Source organism: Crotalus tigris, unplaced genomic scaffold (genome assembly GCF_016545835.1).
Source record: "Crotalus tigris isolate CLP2741 ecotype Arizona unplaced genomic scaffold, ASM1654583v1 scf7180000017560.2302168, whole genome shotgun sequence".
Taxonomy (NCBI): domain Eukaryota; kingdom Metazoa; phylum Chordata; class Lepidosauria; order Squamata; family Viperidae; genus Crotalus; species Crotalus tigris.
Window position 1 is genome coordinate 2,080,732 of NW_024096474.1, and position 22,581 is coordinate 2,103,312.

At 36.9% G+C, this 22,581-nt stretch overlaps 1 protein-coding gene across 1 annotated transcript in view; it reads left to right on the forward strand.

Annotated features, from left to right (window-relative positions):
- PAPPA2 (pappalysin 2) overlaps nucleotides 1-22,581 on the forward strand; it is a 231,922-nt gene that overhangs the window by 106,306 nt on the left and 103,035 nt on the right. Inside the window, exons 4-7 of the mRNA XM_039348678.1 lie at nucleotides 7,929-8,222; nucleotides 9,556-9,748; nucleotides 14,908-15,029; nucleotides 18,863-19,352. Coding sequence (XP_039204612.1) covers nucleotides 7,929-8,222; nucleotides 9,556-9,748; nucleotides 14,908-15,029; nucleotides 18,863-19,352 — 1,099 coding nt within the window. The remainder of the gene's footprint in view (nucleotides 1-7,928; nucleotides 8,223-9,555; nucleotides 9,749-14,907; nucleotides 15,030-18,862; nucleotides 19,353-22,581) is intronic.

Sequence of the window (22,581 nt, forward strand, 5' to 3'; positions counted from 1 at the left end):
ATTATAATCTGTTCACAACAATGAGAAATCACAGCTGCCAATTTAGGTGGTATTCACCTTCATATGTATCAAGTTCTTCCCAAGAAATTAGGATGTTGTGATGTATCATTGCAATATATGTGCGGGTTCACACAGTGTAGCTTTGCAATTGACAGAAGGAAATTTTGTTAATGCACAAATTTTCTAAGGTCCAGGATTTTTGGGTATGGCACTAAATGTGTGGATAACCACTGGGATCACCACAGTGATTTATGCCATAATCTTTCAATTTCTATTTTCAGATCTTTATACTTTGTGATCTTCTCCATTTTTTATCGTCTATTCTACTATTGTCTGGTACTGTTACATCAATTACCTATACTTCCATCCTTTCTATATCTGGTGTATTATGAGCCAAGACTTTATTAGTCTGTATTCGGAAATCCCATAATATTTAACCTGCTCATTTTCTACTATTTTTTCCACTCTATGTTCCCACCAGTTTTTCATTACTGGTACATGATCACTTTTAACAACGTTCCAGTGAATCATTTTGGTGACTATGTTATATTATTGTTTATCATCTGTTTGTGCAATCTTCTTGCCCAAGCTGAGTATAATAATAAATGAATATTATGGTTGGTTTTGTTTAGACTGGATTCGGCTTTTTTATCCCACCTATTGTATCCTTCACAAGGACTCAGAATAGGCAGATTTTGTTGTTTGATTGAATTAAAAGTATCATTGTTCCAAATAAAACTGCCTTTTGCAATTGGTATTTTGTTAATGCCAATAATATTCAAATGGGACTATAGTTGTTTTAGGATTGTACCCAAGGTGCCTATTACTATTGGCATTATATTGCTCTAGTATTATTATAAAATAACATATGCTACTATGAAATATGCCTTTAATTGCATCTTTCAAGCACTATGTCAAATACTAATAATATTGTCTTAGATTATACATTACAAGCTATAGCATGTGTTTGAATTGATTGTACTATACATCTTGATTAGTCTGATGTTTCTACATTTTACAACCATAATTATTTCAATATACATATTAATGAAGATGCAGAGCACCCTCAACTTTCCTCTTCTATTTCTTTGAGTTGCATTCAAAAGATGGGAAGTAAATCTGTTTAGGTATGAAAATACACAAGCCAGATCTGTTGGTAAACTAAGATGTTAAAATTAGATCAGAATTTGAAAATGAAAAGATTTTTAGATTTGCTTTTGAACCCAGCAATATCTCAGGTAACAACTATTTTGGATATTTCTCTTGATAATATGATATAGGTCACGGGTGTCAAACTCGCCACGTCACATGATGTGTTGCAACGTATCGCAACTCTTTTTGCATTGCTGGCAATGGGGTGGGCTCAGCTTTGTTATGATGAAACTGGCTTGCGGGCTGCCAGTTTGACACCCCTGATATAGGTGCTTTTCTGTGACCTTTTCACTATACGTGCATCAACATTATGACCTAAAGGAGAAATTTTGAAAGCTGTCAAGCTTTTTTCATGATATTAATGATATTCAATTAATTTTGAACCAAGTTGATATAGATTTGTCAATTATGTATCTGAGCCTGCAGATTTTGCTCCATAAAATAGGCTGCTCCATAAATATGATAGTTAGATGATAAATGATAGATAGATAGATAGATAGATAGATAGATAGATAGATAGATAGATAGAGTCAGAATCCAATTATATTTCATCTCTAGTTATTGACTATGGAAAACCCCATGTCATACTACGAAGGTGAAGGGGGATGAGCAAAGGGGTTTATGGCTCTCACTTCCTTCATTAAAACTTCAAAGGGACTGAATGTGGATCTCACCAAGACGACTGACCATAACAATATGGCCATCACCTTTCATGTACTCCTCTCTGAAGTCTCCCTTCTGCCAACTGTGAGGAAAAGGGGGTGGAAATGTAACACCTGGGATTGTCGCTGGTAGGACGGTGGGGTGGGGAGGTTGCTTGGGGCCCCAGGTCCTGTCTAGAACGCCTGCAACCATCTTCTCTTAATAAAGATGCCTGTTGGAAATATTCCAAGAGTTCTGTCTTCTTAAGATGCAAAGTGGGGTGGGTCCTTACAGATAGATAATAGACAGACAGATAGATAAAAAGACAGACAGATAGATGGAAGATTCCCTGCTGAAATTGACCAAGGAGCTATTACTTCCAGCCTCATCTATAAATAGGCTCACCAAATGTTTTCAAGAAGACCATAAGAAAGTCTGAAAGGCAATAACTCTCTCCTATTTTTGCCTTGGAGCCACTGGTATTTATTGACAGACTTCTGCATTCAGAGACTTTTTCTTTTCTTTCATAACTAATGCCCTCGTCTTCATTAATTTGTATAATTATACTTTCCTCCTTGAGTGTCCAGTATGTAACTTTCCACATATTGTAGGACTCCCAGTACCTTATTCTAATGGACATGTTGATTGGAGTTGCTGGTTTTTTGTGAACCAGTAATTCACAAAATTCATAGTGGATTATGTTAGAAGTCATTTTTTTAAATTTTACTAGGATTTTCATTCTATATTCATTTATTCAGTACATAATTTTATTGATCTCTCTCATCCCAGAACAAATCTTCGATATTAGAAATATTGTATGGAACCTGGTTATCTTGGAGAGGTCTAATTGCCTGTAAAAATATACGTCTGGTTCTCACCCTCTTACCCAAGAAAATAATAAAAACATTGGCTATTCCAGTTGTACCTTTGAGCCACACATCATGCTTTATAGTTCCAGCTTAGGCCCATATTCCACATGGAGCTTTTAACTTCTGCACTATCCATTGATCAGTATGTGCGGTCTTGCAGAAAATTTAAGCAACTTCAGTTTCTCTTAACATATGCTTCACAACTGCCCATTCCTATTAGTATAATGCTTCCTTGTCAGACAACTCAGCTTAAGAAAGTTGAGATTTTAGTGTCACAGTGTCAGGTCTTGTGATAATCAGCATTGACTTTTCAGCTTTCTTGGTCAGTTCCAAGTTGTCAGAAGAATCAATGTCTTCTATGGTGCTTGAATACTTCAAGCCTGCTGAGCATTTTATGAAGGACTAAGTTCCTGTGTGGTAAATTTTCTGTTCCTAAGCAGATGCCAAAACACTGGCCTTTGGAAAAGGAGGATTAATACCTTACTCAAGTTGTGATCTCTTTTGTGAACTCATTTCACAGTACTTCCCTTTCATATTTGATGTGAAAGTCCTGGCCTTTGTAAGGCAACTTGCTAATGGCTTAAAAGATTTGTGAAAGCTGATTCATATCAAGCCCACATGTAAAGAGCAACAATGCATGGAGAGGCCACAACAGATACAAGAGAGAGAAGGGAATAATTTGTATTCAACCATCAAAAGCCTTGGTGGGCTTTCATCAGCTAACCAAAACTTTCATAAGAAAGTAGAGCATTCTCAAGTGAACTTTTCTTTATTTGCCCATTTTGAAAGCAAGCTAATGACCATAAAGAAAGAGCGAATGAAGTCTAACATTGTCATGATAAATTTTACAGGGCCTCACTCTCTTGTATTTTTTCATTTGGACTTAAAGATGGGAATAGTCAGTTTTAAGATAAATTGTGACCTCAGCAAACACACTCACTGTTCTTTCTCCTGTATTTGGAGATTCTAAGCCAGTGGTTCTCAACCTGTGGGTCGGGACCCCATTTGGGGTCAAATGACCATTTCACGGTCGCCAAACAAGGCTGTCCGCCATTTTTTGCCCCTTTGGCCACGCTCCTGGCACCCGGTGATGTATAAGTGGTTGGGGGTCACCACAACATGGGGAACTGTATTATGGGGTCGCGGCATTAGAAAGGTTGAGAACCACTGTTCTAAGCTCATATTTAATATGTTACTTTATTAGAAACTCGCTTTTCTTTTTTTAAAATATATTTTATTGTTTTTTTTAATATAAACATCTTGATATTTGGTAAACAGCTTGTTGTTTGGGTTTATATTTACAAAGTAATCATTAACAGTTAATTTCTATATTCCAAAATCCACATAATAACTTTGCTTGATTTTTTTCTTCTTGCAATAATATTCTCTTTGCAATCTAAATTAATACAATTTTTATTAATTTGATAGGTAACAATTAACTATAAAGATTTTTCTAAAATTTCTACCAATAATAATCTCATCAATATCATGTTTCTTTTCTATCTGGTCATCTTGGTTGTCTCGTCACAAATCCTGTTTACAATTCTTATTTAAATTTATTTTCCCTACAATGTTCAAAATATTTCTACTGGTTAAAATTTTCCCAGAATTAATTACCTTAAAGTATTTAAATCTATTTTCGTATCTTAAAAAATAAGTAAGAAGAAGACATAAAAGAAAGACATAGAAAAAGAAAAGGCACGAGAGAGAAAAAGAAAAAGAGAAAAAAGAAAATAATATACTGTTTAAAATACGTATCCCTCTTGAACTAATATACACTTATTTCCAAATTCTTTCTGTCCTTTTTACCCATAATTAAACCTATGTTTAATCATTAAATGTTCCATTTAATAAATCCAATCATCTAATCTTTTAACTCTATTCAAAACATTTTTCCCATATTTACTTATCCATTAGAATTTTCTTTAAATCAATTATATTTAAAACATTTCCTTTATGTTAATCATCCCACACATTTTTATAGTTCTCATATCGAAAAACAAAAGAAAAAAAGATACTATCTTACCTTACCCTCTTAAACTAAAATCTTTCAATTTCTTCAGCCATATTCACACAAGTGTTTAATTTTTAAATATTCCCTCTGATACACCCCATCATCTAATTCCTCAATTCTCACTTTAGCCCTCTTCTTTTGCCAACCATCTCTCCCAGTCAATATATTCCATTGCATCAAAGAGTCTTTCTATAATCTTGTAAATGTTAGTATGGATATAGTAGACAAATCAAACATCATGTCTTTGTAAAAAGATTTTGCCCCTTCATATTCATTGAAGATTTCTCTCATCATATCTTGTCTCCCCATTTCTTGTGGTACTCCAATGGTTCAGCAATCCATTTTGTCAAATCTTTTTCCTTATCCTCAAATTTACTTTGTGATCTTGGAGTTATTTTTTCAATGTTCAATGTTTCTTGTAAGTCCTTCTCCATTTGAATCTCCACTAGTTTATATTCAGTTATCTGATTTACATGATCTCTCTTTTTTGTTTTCTGATCATTTAATTGTGATGTTAAATTGAGAATGCATTCATTTAAATTTTCAAATTCATTTTTAATTTCCTCATGGTTTGAAGTTAATATCATTTTCAAAACAAACAGAACAAACATTTCCTCCTAGTAAGTATTTATTTTTTCTTGGTATGTTCTTTCTGCAGATCTCTGATGCTCCATAATGACCAAAAGTCCTTTCTCTGCCAATCACTTTAAAGTCTCAATTTTAAAAATATTTATAATCCAGGAAGGTCAATTTTTTCTAAGTTTTGTAATTCTCACTTTGTAGATAGTCCACAATATTTTTCCTTTCTTTTGTAACAGCTGCTCTTTGTTTAATCAACACCCTGAAGGTCACAACAACAGGCTTTTCTTTCTGGGCTGTATATTTAGGGCAGTATTTTCATCCACCACTAGATGTCAGTCCATCTTTCAATTTCCTCCCCCCCAAACTTAATTCGCCACTTTCGTTTAGAGGAGGGTGGAACAAAGACACCCCCTCCCTTTTGGAGGATTTTTACTTCTGGGTTTGTTTTTTTCAGGAAATCAGTCAGGTAGGAAAGAGAAAATGAATATTATTACCCAGTTCAGTCACACTGTTTATAATCACGCTTAGTTTAGTACTTTTTGGCTTTGGCTGCATGTAGCTTGGGCTAGAGTCACGAATGACGCTATCCTTTCTTCTGTCGGTTTTTGGAGAGCTTTCCCCAGACATCTGGATTGACCACCATCTCTCCCTCCTTCCTTCTCACCTCTCCGGGGTGGTTTTGGGCCCATTTAGGGTCCCCAAACAGAAATCAGCTATAGGGATCATCTCAATCCCTTGGCTGGTGCACTAGCTGCACAGACCCGGAAGTCAGAAACTCGATTTTCTAAGAGACAGAGAAAGGGAGAGAAATAATAGTAACAAAAATCAATCAACCAACCAAAAATCACCAATTTTATAAAGCAGTCAGTTAAGATTTAAAGTGTACCTCTCATTATTATTATTTCATTCAAATGTTGTCTTTCTCTTTCCCATCACAGAGGTTTCTTTAATACTGTGCAGACTTGTTTTGTGAATCCATTGGAAAGTTATTCAGGTTATAGTCTTAGTTTGCCTTGTTAATATCTTTGTCTTTCTCCTTTTGTTTTTCAAATCCTTAACCAGCTTCTTTTATGTATCCTCTAGAAAAGTTTGTATTCTTGTCATTCTTTTGGCTTTGTTTGTAATCCACACTTTTTCCTGCCATTTATATTTCTAGCTTAAATGTCTGTTTTGTAATCCATACATTTTAATCCAATTTCTGATTCCACTATTTCTGCATAAAGTTACAGTATTTTATATCTATAATTCCTTCCTCTAATTAATATCTTATTCACATAATTTTATCTATAAAATCTACCAGCCATTAGTGATATTGTAGCTAATAATTTCTTGTCCCACTCTTCAAAGATCTTTGTTTCTAATTTTGTAGCATTTTGTGTCGGTTTGTAAATAATAGTCCTAAAGACAAGTTTTTTTCCCCTTTTTGCTTAGACCGTGATGGTAAACCTTTTAGAGACCGAGTGCCCAAACTGCAACCCAAAACCCACTTATGCATCGTCGAGTGCCGGGTGGGTGTGGCCCATTGGATGGGTATGGCCCATTGGGTGGGCGTGGCTGCAGTGGTAACAGCAGACTGGGTGGGACTAAAAAGTTCAATCAATCAATTCCAACTTTGCAAGATCTCTTTTTTTCCCCGCCAGAAGTTGAAATTGACTGATTGATTGAACCTTTTTTTTTTTGCACATGGCGGTGGAGGCCTAAAGCAAAACGATTTTATAAAACTCAGCTGAAGGCCTAGGACTGGGGCGATGGCATGCGTGCCCACAGAGAGGCCTCTGAGTGCCGCCTCTGGCACCCGTGCCATAGGTTCGCCACCACTGGCTTAGACTTTAGTATCTAATTTAAATCGTAATATTTCTTATCTCTTTATGACTTGCAATAGTCAAAACAATTCTGGTTCTCGCAAAAATGAATTTATTTTGTATAGTTAATTCAAAAATCTTATAGTACAAATTTCAAATCCAGATTTGTCTGCATACTTAATTTGTTTCTAACTTTTTAGTTCTAAATCTTGTTTAACCTTTTGCCATTTATTTCAAATTCTTTAAGTTCTTACTGTAAATTTATAATTATTTTTTATTTTGTTCAGGAATAAAGATACATTCACCAGGTGACTTTTCAGAGTTGCCATTCCAAAGACCTCTAAAGCCTTAAGACATTTAAAAAGCAATTTCCAAAAGTGATTAGAAGTAAGGTTAGGAAATGTAATGTCCTTTAAAAGGCATCACTGCAGTTGTGAGTTTGATTATTAATCCTTTTGTCTCTTGGCACTCAGATTATTGAGATTGCTGTCTTGTAGTTTACTTGTAAGGAACAGCCATTTGGGGTACATGTGAGTTCTCTCCTTGTTTGGAGAGGCCTGAAGAAGGTCTAAAGAGGAACTAAAAAACTGATCGCTGCTGCAATTGTCATCTCTGCTCTCCATAGAGATAGGTTTAGCTCACCAGGTGCTCACTTTGGATGGCCTTTACTCCAAATAGCTTTCCAACTTGTTTATCCGCTTAGAATGCTAATACCTGGACATGTGGGCAATAAAGAGCCCTTTCCCAGAAGTAGGGCTTATTTTCCATGGTGTTTGTGCACAGGATTATATTCATTTATCTCAGAATTTGAGATTGCTTGCCCATATTCTTCTCTGTGAATTACATTTAGTTCACTTCCAATTTCAGGTGGAGTAGTTCTAAATCCAGCTTACTATGGGATGCCAGGCCATATAAATACTATGATCCATGAAATAGGACACGTCTTGGGACTCTATCATGTCTTTAAGGGTGTGGATGAAAAAGACTCCTGTGATGATCCATGCAGGGAGACTACACCATCCATGGAAACTGGAGATCTCTGTGCTGACACTGCACCTACACTCAAAAGCAAAGTCTGTCGGGATCCAGATCCTATCAATGACACCTGCGGCCATACTTCTTTCTCTGGAACTCCCTTCAGCAATTATATGAGCTATACAGGTAAGGGAAGAAAGCACTATTACTTCATCAGGTTCAGAGATGGGTATCAACTGGCATGTACAATCCAGAGATGCTGAGAGCCATGAAACATGACAGCTAGAATTTGAGTGGCAAAATCCTAGCTGCCCTGATTTCACTAAGAAATATTGAGAATAGGTTTGATCTAATGGTTAAGGCACCACGTGAGAAACTGGGAGACTGTGAGTGTTAGTCCCACATTATGTATCAAAGCTGGTTAGGTAACTTTGGGCCGATCACTTTCTCTCAGACCAACTTACCTCATATGATTGTTGTGCAGAAAATAGGAGGTGGAAAAACTGTTAGGTATGCCCACCATCTTGACTTATTTTAAAAATAGTAAAATAAAATAAGTACGAGCTCTTATGTTTAAAAAATTTGAGTATTTTCAGTTTTAGTTCTAATGAATGAAACTGGTTGGAAAATAAAGTGGCAACTTCTAGCACTTCATACCCTCTTCTGCATTTACTGTGCAGAAAAACAATGAAAAACAAGAGACTATATTTTATTGAATCCAATGTCAGTATTCTATATTTCAATTGTTTTCTTTTTCTTTTCTTTCTTTTTTTTTTTTTTTTTTTGCTTTGGCATTCAATTATGTTTCATTAGAGATAATTACCCTCTCTTCCGTTTCCTTCAGTTTGGGGGCATTTTGGCAAGGCTTTTCAGACTGGGGTCAATTGACAGTGTTTGAGTACTGTATTTCCTCTGTTCAGAACCTTGGAGACCGCTCATTCATTATTTCTGAAAACATATACATTATTTATGCTTTAAGTTTTCACAGTTGTCTGTAGTGTTCAGTAGCAAGGAAGACACTATTGATTGCTTGCCAGAGGATATGTGATTAAATACTACAGATGGAGTGCCATCTTTTGGCCAATGGAAGGAATAACATTGAGCAGGCAGAATTTTAGAGGCATCTATGTTAGGGAGAATGTAAATACTCTAAAAAAATGTGCAGGAGAATTTTTGGGATGATGAAAATATCTGAAAAAGCAAAGAAAGAGAAAGATGGATATTCAAATGTATGAAAGAGATAAAAAAATGTTTCAAGGCCAAGAGGCAATGGATATAATCACAATAACATGCACTTTGGTTTAGTTTTAGAAGAGGGTTTGAAATTGCAATACATATGATAATACTGGGCAAGATTCTTAAAGGACATTATAGGATCTAATTTTACTCCAGGTTTTCAAAGTAGGATGTCTTCTCTGGCCATGAAAGGGATTTACTTAGATTTCTTGCCCTAACTCCTCATCTGAATCCAGTATTCATTTTCAAATTGTTTAGTAAGCTGCCTTTCTTACTCTCACAGATGACAATTGCACAGACAATTTTACTCCAAACCAAGTGGCACGAATGCATTGCTATCTGGATCTGGTATACCAGCAGTGGACTCAGAGCAGAAAACCCACTCCTGTCCCTTTGCCGCCTATGGTGGTTGGTCAGAGCCAGGATACGCTCACCATACACTGGCTACCTCCCATTAGTGGAATGCTTTATGAAAGGTAAGTGAGTAGTGATAGATGAAGGAAAGATAGGAATCTTAGAAAACCACACAAAACACATACATACAAATACACACACACACACACACACACAGAGAGAGAGAGAGAGAGAGAGAGAGAGAGAGAGAGAGATGAGTCTGGCAACACTTCTTGTTATCCTTGGTTTACACACAGTAGCGCTTTCTATTCCTTTTTTGGCTGCACCAGTTACAGTTCACAGGCCCAACCTCAGATTTCAGCCTTTAAATTGTTCTGTCTTCACTCTGCTTTCTACTTGAAGGAGGAAAATACCGTAAGACATTAGTTCTCTTGCTATTGTTATTAAGGATGCTTCAGAAAAACATCCCTCTTAGAATATAATTTCTAGATATGAGTTCAGTTATAAATTTCAGTACTTATGCCTCTCCTATCTTGTTTAAAGTTAAACTGCCAATCATCTCTTTTTACACAATTTGTAACTTTAAGGATGCCTACTATTATCCTAGGGATTTTGGATTGCAATTAAACTTGATGTGAGGTGAGTTGAATTCCAAAACAACTGGAGGGTCCGTCCTTGACTTAGATTCAAGAAGTCCAGTTTGGTTTTCTTTCTTTCAATAGATTCAAGAATTTTAACTGATAGTCCTAATTGTTATGTCAAATGTAATAATCTATTAATCTGATGTGGCATGCAACCACATCAGGATAATCATAAAATGTGTGTGTGTGTGTGTGGGAGGGAGGGAGTCTTTACTACTCCAGATGCCAATAATTCTCCCTTGCCGCAGCAATGACCAGGATTACATTTATTTTTTTTAAAAAAAGACTTTGTTCCCAGTGCACAGTTAATCAAACCACTGTGGTTTGAAACCCAGTACAATGAATTATATAGTGAAGAATTAATAATCTGTACTCTGTGATAGTCCACATTCCAGAAATTTCTCCAATGTCTTTACATTCACTTTTGAACTGCTGAACTGCTGAAGTATGAGTTAGTGGTGAATTTCCTGCCATATTCTCTTTCTTTTAGTTATCTATCCAACTATTTTTCCTTCTCCATTTCTCATGACCTCTACAATATGGATTGTGATGATAGGAAAAAGGAAAATTTAAACAGGAATTGAGGTGCTTCAACTGTTCTTCCAGGGAAAGTCTCTTCTCTACCAACTAGAAGGGTGAGCTAAAGGTGATCCCCGTACTTCAAGATGTTGAGAAATCCTGTTGGTACATCATTAGGATTAACAACTGCATTTTATTATGTATGATAGCAAGTGAATAGTCCCTTGTGCACTGTCCCAGAACATCTGACTTAAGATGAAGCTGAAAATCTAGAATAGTGGTACTTACATGGTCCATGGAAATCCAGATGTTGCTACTGTTACCACTGAGCCCCTTTGAGCCAGTTTCTAATCCTTCTAATAATATATTCCCAAAGTGTCCTTATATTTTACTATTATTGAGTTTTATGCTTTATTATTATTTGCATCACAGCATTTCTCTTTTGGTGCTGGGATGACAATAGTAGAATTGTTCACTTTCTTTTTTTAATAAATCAAAGATGAGTTATATTTAACTATGCTTAAACTTAAAAGCAAGCTACTTCAAATCACAGTTTATCTTCGGATGTAATAGTAAATTGGAAATTTACTCAGATTGAAAATGTTCCCCTTAAATTAAGAGAGAGGCAACATTTAGTATTAGAGGTGGTATTAGTCCTGTGCCATTGTTTTTCAGAAGTTTCAGAATATATACAGCAATCTCTGCTGGAAAAAAAAATTACACCTTAGGACCATTTTTTTCCAGCCTCAGTGTTTTTTATGTATGTTTAATTCCTAGAATGCTTAGGTAACTTGACCTAAGGCCATGAGAATTGCACTTCAAGATATTTGGAGGGGACCAGGTTAAGAATCTTGGAGCAGGCAAGATTCTTGACCCAGCAATACCCCAGCAGACTGATTTTGTCAACATTGTTTTGACCGTGATTTGCAATGTTCCTTCTGTTATCCCCTTTCACCACTGTGCGCACGTAGTTCTTTCAATGGGAAGTTGTTTACATGAACATGTGTACCTTGGGAAAGCTGCATTGGCCTTCTACTGAGGAATTTAAGGAGGCAAAGAAGGTGATGAAGATGATTTGGCAATTTCTCTCAGCTGTTTGCCAGTTGGCAAAAATTTTTCTGGGCTTTATATATGAAGGGAGTTAGAGGAACAGACACTTATTTATACAGCTGTTATTCCAAACATGAACGGATTTTGATCTTCCTGCAATAATAGACAGGAGACATATAGCTATGCTGGAGATGTATATGTAACTGCAGGTATGCAGTTTATATATGTGTATGTATGTATGTATGTATGTATGTATGTATGTATGTATGTATATGTGTATAGTTGAAAGCTTCAAGCAAACAAGGTGTATCCTTGCTGTTAATGTGAGTGAAGCAGCTTTTCATAGAATGATAGAGCCACAAGATTGTAGGGATGGTGGTGATCCTACAGAGATCATCTAATCCAGGGGTCTTCAAACTCGGTCCCTTTTATGACTCATGAACTTCAACTCCCAGAATTCTGAGGAATTCTGGGAGTTGAAGTCCATGAGTCATAAAAGGGACCGAGTTTGAAGACACCTGATCCAATCCATCCTTTGCCCAGTCTTGGATCTGGTAGTACATCTGTGTCAAATAACAATCTAGAACATGTTTGAAGACTTCTAGTGAAGGAAAATTCCCCACTTCATATGGCAGCCTATTCTACTGGATGACAACTTATATAGACATGAAGTTCCTCCTGGTGTGTAGCCTGATGGAGTATCCTCATATATTTAACCTGGTAGTTCTGGCCCTACTCCCTGGGACAGTAAGTCTATTTATTCTTTAATATATTGTGAAATAAACCATCTATTGCGCCATCTTCTCAGTTTTGGTATAATATCTTATTTCAATACAATGATAGTTATATATTTAAATAACAGCACTTTTTTAATTAATGAGGAGGATGGGTAAATAGTAGCTTTTCTAGCCATCAAGTTCTTAGTTGGCTGCCTAGCTTTTGTTTCTAGCAGCCATCAAAGTTCTCTTGTTAGCTTTTTTTTCTTGGAAAATGGTAATGTTATTTGGTTACGTCCAAGGAAAATGTAAATCACAAACTACATGTGGACAGAAAGCCAACATTTCTGAACTCCCCTGGCATATTCTTCAGCTCAAGGAGTGGCAGGTATTTTACTTGCTGGCTTTACTAAACCAGGGAGTATTTCTTCAGCATTTTGAAAGCTTGGGAGTGCATGTGTTTGTTTGCATATAAAAGAGGAAGATCTCTGGTTGCCTTGATTTCCTTTCTTAGTGAACTGAGATACATGCAGCAGGTGGCAGTAGAACAAGAGAAACAGGATCCCTTCTGTAAAAAAAAAGTGGGGGGGAATTAGTTAGGGATTACAATCTTCCTGCGGTGTCATACTTGCTATCTCTTTAAGGGTAAGGAAAAAATATGCAGAGCACGGAAGAAGAGTAAGAGCCAAGTAATTTAAAGGCATAAAGTAAGGACAAGAAAAAGAAAAATAGTGAATACTAGTTTAAACCAATACCGTTGCTATTAATACCTTTCCATATGTTCTCTTTGTAAATCAACATTGCTTCCACCGGTTCCACATACCACTTAAAAGACCACATTTCCTTATTTTAATCCCTGCTTATTACTGAACTATTCAGTAAGCATTCCATTTATTTGCACTCATGCTTTTTTCATGTATCTCTTTTATCACATTCAACAGTTTTCACTTTCACATTCATACAAAATGTTCCATAACTCTTGCCAGTTCATTTTATTGTATAATTCCTTTAAATCCCCAGAATTACAATAAACTTTTATTTTCAGACTTGTACATTTCATACTGACTGTTGAAGACTAGAGAGACCATACTGCATACTTCCTGCGCAGCATAAAATCACACTACACCTCTCAAGTATTGTTTATTATTGCTTTATTTTTTCAATTATATCTCTTTCAAACATCTGTCTTGGCATATTTAATAAACTAGTCTCGTGAAGTCTTTGTATGCACCATTTCTGTATGGAGGCTTTTAGGAAATAACCACAGTTCTCCTTCATTCCTGAGTCTCCAAATGGCCCAATCACTTTTTTGTGTACTTCTGTACTTTCTCATCTTATTCTCATCTATAATGCTATAAATTAGAATGATTTTTTTCATCTGAATTTTACTCATTCAGAAGGTTGCACAGGTTTTTTTTCAGAATTTTGCTCGTTCTTAGCATGCATCTGTGAACGAACAAATGGTTTCTACTTTTAGATGCACCCTGATAACAATCCCAATAATACCTGTTTATATTTTCTGATATATATTTCATCTCTTTCATTCATAATTAACTTAGATATTCATTACTCTGCAGGCATTGTTTAGTTCCACTTTACATGATTAGTTCAAATTCAGTCAGATTTATATTTACATTGCATCCCTTTTCTCTTAAGTTGACAGATCCACAATATATTCTTTCTTTCATTTCGCCCCCCCCCCCATTCTTTGTTTGTTTGTTTGCTCATCTCACACAAATAATTCTGGATAGCATACAAGGATTGAAACCCAGGACATAGTTCATGCTCTTTGGCATTTATTCCTCTTAAATGTTAAACTGCAATCTTCAAGATACCAAGATACCAGATGAGCCAATTCATGTCTCTGCAATTAATTATAGCTTTTGTCATTTGAATCTTGCAAATAATGCTTTTAGTAAAACATAGAAGGGGTAGATTACTTTGCCAGTCTTAGTCATGCTGTGCCACGTTCAGTATTCCTTGTGAATGATGATAAGTCAGCTTGGCATATTTGCTCAATATGACTAAAGTGCCACCAAAGCCAGTTGTACCCCATACTAATTTATGAAAAATTAAAGTTTCTGATCTAAGACTACCTTAAATTTGTCTGCATCCCACCAACTAAGAAATAAGACACAATATTGCCACATACGTAGGATGCTCAGACTTTGTCTATATCAAGTATTAGATACTGTAATCATGGAAGTATAAGTAGGAAGTTATACATTGAGATGCTGGCATAGAAATTTAATAATAATTTAAAAGAAGTTGGGTAGAATTCTAAAAAAAATATGTCTGAATGGAAAAGGAATTAACACATTCATTTCTCTTCTTTCTTTCTTTCTCTGTTGTTAGAGAGTCAGGGAATCTCTGCGGAAATTGTGCTGAAGATGGAACTTTCAGCCAGTATGTACATGAAGCCTCTTCTCCTCTAATCTGTGACTCGTCTGGCTATTGGACTCCAAAGGAGGCAGTAGGTAAAGATCTCAGATCTTTTTTTCTATGACAAAGGGATTATCAGACATGACTGGGTAACCCATCAGCTGTTGCTGTGTATTCTGCCAGAATGGAGGCCAATAAATAAACTTGAAGAGCTTCAGTGGAGCTGTGCAAAGTTTTTTGAGTGTCTCTAGCTGTTTGGTGGCTTTGAGAAGTGAATTCAGAGGAGGAGATCTAGAGAAGTTCTCTTTTTCTCTTTCTCTTCAAAAACAAAATGAAATAACAATACTGATCAGTATAATATCATGTAAATTAAATATGTGGCATAGTTTTAAAAGAAACAGTGCAAGCTTTCGACTGACTTAATGTTCTGAGTAAAATTTTTCTTTCTGGGCCTAGTCTATAAATTGCTTAAACTGTTGTAAAAGTGAGTTGAAATGTATGTGCTGGAGAAAAGGGTAAAGAGAAAAATTATTTGGAAATTATTGAGAGTTTGTCTATCACAGTGATGGCGAACCTTTTAGAGACTGAATGCCCAAACTACAACCCAAAACCCACTTATGCATCGTCGAGTGCCAGGTGGGCGTGGCTGCAGTGGTAACGGCAGACTGGGTGGAACTAAAAAGTTCAATCAATCAATTCCAACTTTGCAAGATTTTTTTTTCCCACAAGAAGTTGAAATTGATTGATTGAACCTTTTTTTTTTTTTTTTTTTTTTGCACATGGCGGCGGAGGCCTAAAGTAAAAAGGTTTTATAAAACACAGCCGAAGGCCTAGGACTGGGGTGATGGCACATGTGCCCACAGAGAGGGCTCTGAGTTCCGCCTCTGGCACCCATGCCATGGGTTCGCCACCACTGGCCTATCATATGTGAATATATAGTTACTTCAGGAGCCTAAAGATGGAGAGAAAAGGTATTATAAAAAAATTAAAAAAGAAAAGAATCCCATACCACCTTTCCAGGATAATAATAAATGAGTTATTCATGCTAGTATATTGACTATACGGGCAGTCTTTGACTTATGGCCACAACTGAGCCCAAAATTTCAATTGCTGAGTGAAGTTAAGTGAATTGCACCTCATTTTACAACCTTTTTTGCCATGGTTGTTAAGCAAATCACTGCAAGTTGTTAGTGAATCATGCCATCTTTAAGTGAATCTGGCTTTCCCCATTGACTTTGCTTGCTGGAAGTCAGCTGGGAAGATTACAAATGGTGATCCCAGGACCCTGGGACACTGCAACTGTCATGATTTTGATTTTGATTATGTGACCATGGCAATGTTACAAAGATAGTAACTGAAAGTGTGAAAAATGGCCATAAGTCACTGTTTTCAGTGCTGTTGTAACTTCGAATGGTCACTAAATGAACAGTTGTAAGTCAAGGACTACCTGTATTCTCTTGAAATGCAAAACTAAAGATTTGAAACCATGATTTATTGAATGGATTCCTTGCACATAAAGTTAACTCTACATGATAGGGCTATGATCAAAAGCAAACAAAATCCTTTATGTGAATGCAGCAATTATTTCATCAGTGTTTGCAAGCTGCCAAAAGCAAGCGCACATTATTGTGCCCATATTGCAGAATGGAAATTACTTGCACATGATCAGAAATTAAGATGCTCTTGTGACCTGTTCTTTCAATCCATTTGCCAGAACTGTGGGAAAGGGTTGCAGCAGTAATCAACATGGTCTAGTACAGTATATTTGAATCCTTATGTGCCCACCAATCTTTCTGTCCCAATGCTCCCTGCAGTTTTATTTTCTTGTGTTTCCAGTAAGGTTTTAGTGATGCTGGTGGGGAAATGTACTGTAGGTCACATAATATTCTGCCCTGTTTTACTGTGCTTAGAAGAGAGCCAGAGAAAAACATATATACAATGATTTCACTTGAAAAGAAGAAGGTAAACTAGAGATCTCTAACTTCTTTGAACTCCTTCTCTGGTGTGTGTGTGTGTGTGTGTGTGTGTATGTACGTACGTATGTAAGTATGTATGTATGTATGTATATATGTAGAGATAGAGATAGAGATAGAGATAGAGAGAGCCAGTTTGGTTGAGTGGTCAAGGCATCAGGTTAGAAACTGGGATACTGTAAGTTCTAGACCCGCTTTGTGCATGAAGACATTTGGGCCAGTCCCTCACTCCCTCACCCAGGAAAGAGGTAGTGGCAAACCGCTTCTGAAAGACCTTGTCAAGAAAACTGCAGGGATTGTCCAGACAGTGTCAGAATTGGACACAATTGGAAGAAGGAAAAAAGTACACACACACACACACACACACACACACACACACACACAGATACTGACTGTAATTCAGTGTTTGCTGTTTTTGTCAGTTATCTGAAAAGGTATAGTCCAGGGACAGTGGTGTTGTACAACATTGCTGATTATATTCCCCCCCCCCCGCGCCTCAGACATTCTTTGACACTGTATATAGGAGACAGTTCTCTTCTCTTCTCTTCTCTTCTCTTCTCTTCTCTTCTCTTCTCTTCTCTTCTCTTGTTATCTTATCATCTTATCTTATCTATAGGAGGCAATTTCCAATTGGCAGGCATCTTGCTTGCCCTAAGTTCAGGGATACTAGGTAACCCCTAGATCAGTGGTTCTCAACCTTTTTAATGCCGCGATCCCCAACCGGTCGTAAGTCGAGAACTAAACCAGTCGTAAGTCGAGGACTAAACCGGTCGTAAGTCGAGGACTACCCAACCAGTCGTTAAGTCGAGGACTTTCCCTGCCCGGGAGCGCCACGCATACGTGCTGCTGCCCCCTGCGCCGGCTGAGACGTAGCTGGCAAGTGGCAGAGATGGAGCAGGCCAACCATTGGCTGGGCCACCAGCTGGCCCAGCCCAAGGGAGGTAAGGCACCCACCGGAAAAGGGGGAAAAATGGTGGACAGCCTCGCTTGACGACCCCCGTGAAATGGTCGATCGACCCCAAATGGGGTCCCGACCCATAGGTTGAGAACCGCTGCCCTAGATTGTGCCCATGAAACTCAGTAGCAAAATGTCAGTTGTTAGCAGTGCAAAAAGCAACCACTAAATAAGTATATAAAAATTCCACAAGTTTAATTTATCCATTTTGTATGTAAGTTGAAATTTTGCAAAAGGGAAAAAGTAATATAAAATTAGTTTATTATTATATTGTTGTTGTTGAATGTGACTTCCAGAGACATAAAAATTCATTTCTAATATGCAGCATTTGTCCTGAACTAAATCTAGGTCTAAAGTCTGAAAGACTCATGTCCTTTCATACGGGGAAGAATTTTTATAAATTAACGCAGAACCATTTGTTATATTTTTCCTTTGAAAGGCAGAAAAAATATTTTATTCTTTTTTTTTTCCCCTGGGGACTCTTAGAAATTAGAGCCATGGTGGCACATTGGTTAGAATGCAGTACTGCAGTCTAATTCTGCCAACTGCCAGGAGTTTGATTCTGACCAGCTCAAGGTTGACTCAGCCTTCTATCCTTATGATGTCTGTAAAATGAGGACCCAGATTGTTTGGGACAATATGCTGACTCTGTGAACAGCTTAGAGAGGGTTGTAAAGCACTATGAAGTGGTATACTGTATAAGTGTTATTTCTATTGCTATTATTCAGATTTCTATTCTACCCTTTTTTTAGCAGTGCTAGTTTTTCCGAAATAATATATTATATGAGAAATTAGAATGCCATGCTCCAGTCAAATTTATTTATATGTTGATATCAGAAATAAAATTTGAAGTGGATTAAAAAAAATGGCTCATTAAGAGATGGTAAACCTTATTTCCAAATCTCTATATCTCCTTTCTCATGTCCCTATGACCCTGCTTCTGAAATTCCACTTCACTTTGCTTATTCAGAAAACTCTTCCATTATTTTTGTCTTTCTAGGTCCTCCAGATGTAACTCAACCCTGTGAAACCAGTTTGCAGGCCTGGAGCCCCGAATTTAATCTGTTTAATGTGAGCATGACCACTCCTTGCCTTAAGCCTTTTGGTTGCATTTTGGAACTCTACTTCTTATATCCTGTGTATTCTGACTCTTTGCTGATATGGACTACAAATTTCTCCATCAATTCCAAAGCGCTGTCAGATATTGAGATCCTGACAGAGCAGGGGGATTCTGTACACCTTGGACCTATGGATACATTCTGTGACATTCCCCTCACGGTGAAACTGAATCTTACCAAGAAGGTGACTGGCTTAAAAATTTATACCTTTGATGAGAAGATGGAGATAGATGCTGCACAATTGATCTCCACACCACACAGTCTCCTTTGTTCAAACTGCAAACCTGTAAAGTACAGGATTCTGCGGGACCCCCCATTCCAAGATGGATCTCCAGCAATGGTGATGCAGCCAGGAAGAACATTTATTGACAAGTGAGTAAAAAAATTAAGTGTTTAGAAATCTATAGGCTTCTGCAAAAGTATTCTGACCCTCTCCCCTTTGTTTCTATTTTCTTTCTTTTCATTTTTTAAAAATAAGACTCCCAACTCTTTCCCCTTCAGAAAAAAGGTAAGTCAGATTGTATCATGTAGAAAATATATCATAATTCCAGTGTTCTGTCCAATGAAAACAGAATCAATGAGATGATTGATTCGTACTTGAACATTTGAACTTTAAGATCCATTTAAATTAATGTCTCAGTGTTACAAATATTTTCATATAGGTTTTTGAATTGGAAAAGTTGTGCTACCCTGCTTGATAACGGAACAGAATAACTGAGTTGGAAGGGACCTTGGGGGTCCTAATTCAATCCTGTGCTCAAACAGGAGACTCTACCATTTCAGACAAATGGCTGTCCAATCTCTTCTTAAAACCCTCCAGTGATGGAGCAGGCACAACTTCTGAAGGCAAGCCATTTCACTGATTACTTGTTCTCATCTCAAGAAATTTCTCCTTAGTTCTAGGTTGGATCTCTCCTTGATTAGTTTCCATCCATTGCATCCATTAGTTTTCATCTTGTCCTCCCTTCAGGTCCTTTGGAGAATAGATTGGCCCTCTCTCCTTTGTTATTAGCCCCCTATCCATTAGCCTACTTTTAACACTGTTGGGTTGGCTGCTCCTGTCTCTAATTTCTTCAGTCCTTCATTGTTAGCAGAAATGATGTAGAAGCTGTAACAATGTTATCTTTACATTTCTTAAGTTTTACATTTTAACTGGATGATTACAAACTCTTGCAAAGGAAGAATGTTGTTCATGAATAAGTGATTCATTCCCTTTAGCTACTTGGAGACAAAGCTTGCAGGAATTTCCTGCTGGGTAAAAGTTGCCGAATTTAATGTAAGACAAATAAATACGTACTTTGGAAGATTTCTATGAAAACACAGTAATTGAAAATTTTAAGTGGCCACATTTTATTGATGTAATGCTAATTGCTTTGGCTGCCTCTGTGATTCTAGATCTCAGGTAAGAATTTTCGGCCTCAGTTGTTGGGGTGGCATACGAGGAACCACTTGTATATTAGTACACAAGCTGGATATACTGGACAGATCTGGCCATGCTTTGTTTTGACAGCTTAATAGACAAAACCCAAGGCCTTTCTGAATGTGGCTTTTCTGACATGAATTCCTTGTTTTTTGTAAGGATTCACAGAGTAAACCCTGTGTTTTGGTTTGTGTGGTTGGTTTGGTTAGCATATTGACAATGAATGTTAAGGTTTTTTTTGCTGATAACCATTCTGGAATTTATTGGATGAAGAACTCTATACAGATGTCTTAAATAAATTGTTTAAATAATCCCTCATTATGTTTCTGAATCACTGAGCTATTGGAAAAGTATTGTAGAATTTTTAAAATCATAACAATAAAAGCAGGGCTTTTTTTCTCATAGAGTGCCCAGAACGGAGTTCCAGCATCTTTTTTGGATGGAACCTTGTAGGGTAGGCAAGGCGGGTTGTATAATGTGTGTGAGTTCCGGCACTTTTTTTTTTTTTTTTAGAAAAGCACTGAATAAAAGTATATTCTTTTTTTTTAATAATGGCACAAACATGATCTGTGTCCAGCTGTCTAATAGCTGTGCTTTTATTCAATTCTTCATTTGGCTGCTTGGCTGCAGTTATCCCCAGAAAACAAAGTTGAATTGCATATTTCCATTATTTTCTTGACTACTGACTACTTGTCATCCATTGAAGATGAGTGCAGAGCAGTAGTTAGCTTGCGTGTTTGCCAGTATCATCTCAAACTCTACCACTATGGGGGGCTTATAGAGATGAACTATCCCAACTCCCAGCTGCTCTTGCACTGCATTCCCTTGTAAAAAATAAGACCTGATAAACAATTTTTGGAACACATGTTATCAGTGCTTCTAATAAAGGATGAACGACATCAGTTTAGATTTAACTTGACCATAAAACAGCCTTTCCCTCCATCCCCTGAATCTTAGAACTTCGAAAATGAAAGGATTATTCTTAACCTGGAATCTTATAATTCAGTTAATCTTGTGGTACTTTAGGTAACAAATGGGAAAAGAAAATAGCATTTCCATCCTAAATAATCTTTAGATTCTGAAGATTCTTAGTAGTTGTTGGAAACCATGTTGTAGGGCAGATTGGGAGTGCTGCCACGGACTGGGACAACTTGCTGTGACCAACTCACCTTGGGACAACTCGCCATGGCCAACTTTCCATAGGACAACTCATTGCAGGGCAATTCAATGTGGGATAATTCAAGAGAGGGGCAAGTAGAATTGCAGTTCACTTCAGCCTCTAGGACTTCTAACTTGAGAAGGTTCAAACCTGAAGGAAGACAAGGGCCGCCACAATTCAGTTGTCCCTTTCTTGAGTTGTCTCGCATTGAATTGTCCCAGGGCGAGTTGGCTAGGGTGAGTTGGCCAGGTGAGTCGGCACGGTGATTTGTCCTAGACCTTGTTGCTCTGCCACTGGAGCAAAGATAACAAGAACTGGGATACAAATAAACAGCAGCAGATAAGGTGGTAGGTTGACCATGGGGTAGGAATAATGGTAGAACAAGAGACAGCAACCTGCTTCTTTACTACCATAGTCAAATCTCTTGCTATCGCAGTATTGATAATGTGAACAAAAATTCTGCATTAAAATACTTATTAAAATAAATGTGGTATGGTTTAATCTCAAAACTGATCAGAACATTTTGAAAGTGCAAAAGATAATTGTTTTGATTGTTCATTTATTTGAAATGTATGGATCAAATTAGTTTACATTAAAATTCATAAAAAGAAAAATTATTCAGGGATCCTCCCATATAAATGATTTAAAAAAAAGCTTGGAAATGATCCCGGTTGCCAGGTCATAGAACAGATCAAATTCAAGTAATTTGGAAGGTGCCTCCACCAGAAGAGAGCCAACAAAACCAAATTTGTGACCTACATGTTCCTGTGGCTAATGTGGTTTCTGGAATTATTCTTTCCAAAGATTGAGATGAGGCGAATTCATGATCTCTGATACCCGGAAACAGTTCATGGCTTATCTTTTTGGCTAAGTCTGGTTTAGATTTCATGCAGCTGGTCAATTTTTTTTGTCTCTAAGAAGGGCAAGGATATGGCCCCTAAAAGCTTTTATCTTTGCAATTCAGACCTCCTAGAATCAATTCATCAAATTGAAATGGATAAAATTTATTGAATCTAAGTGAA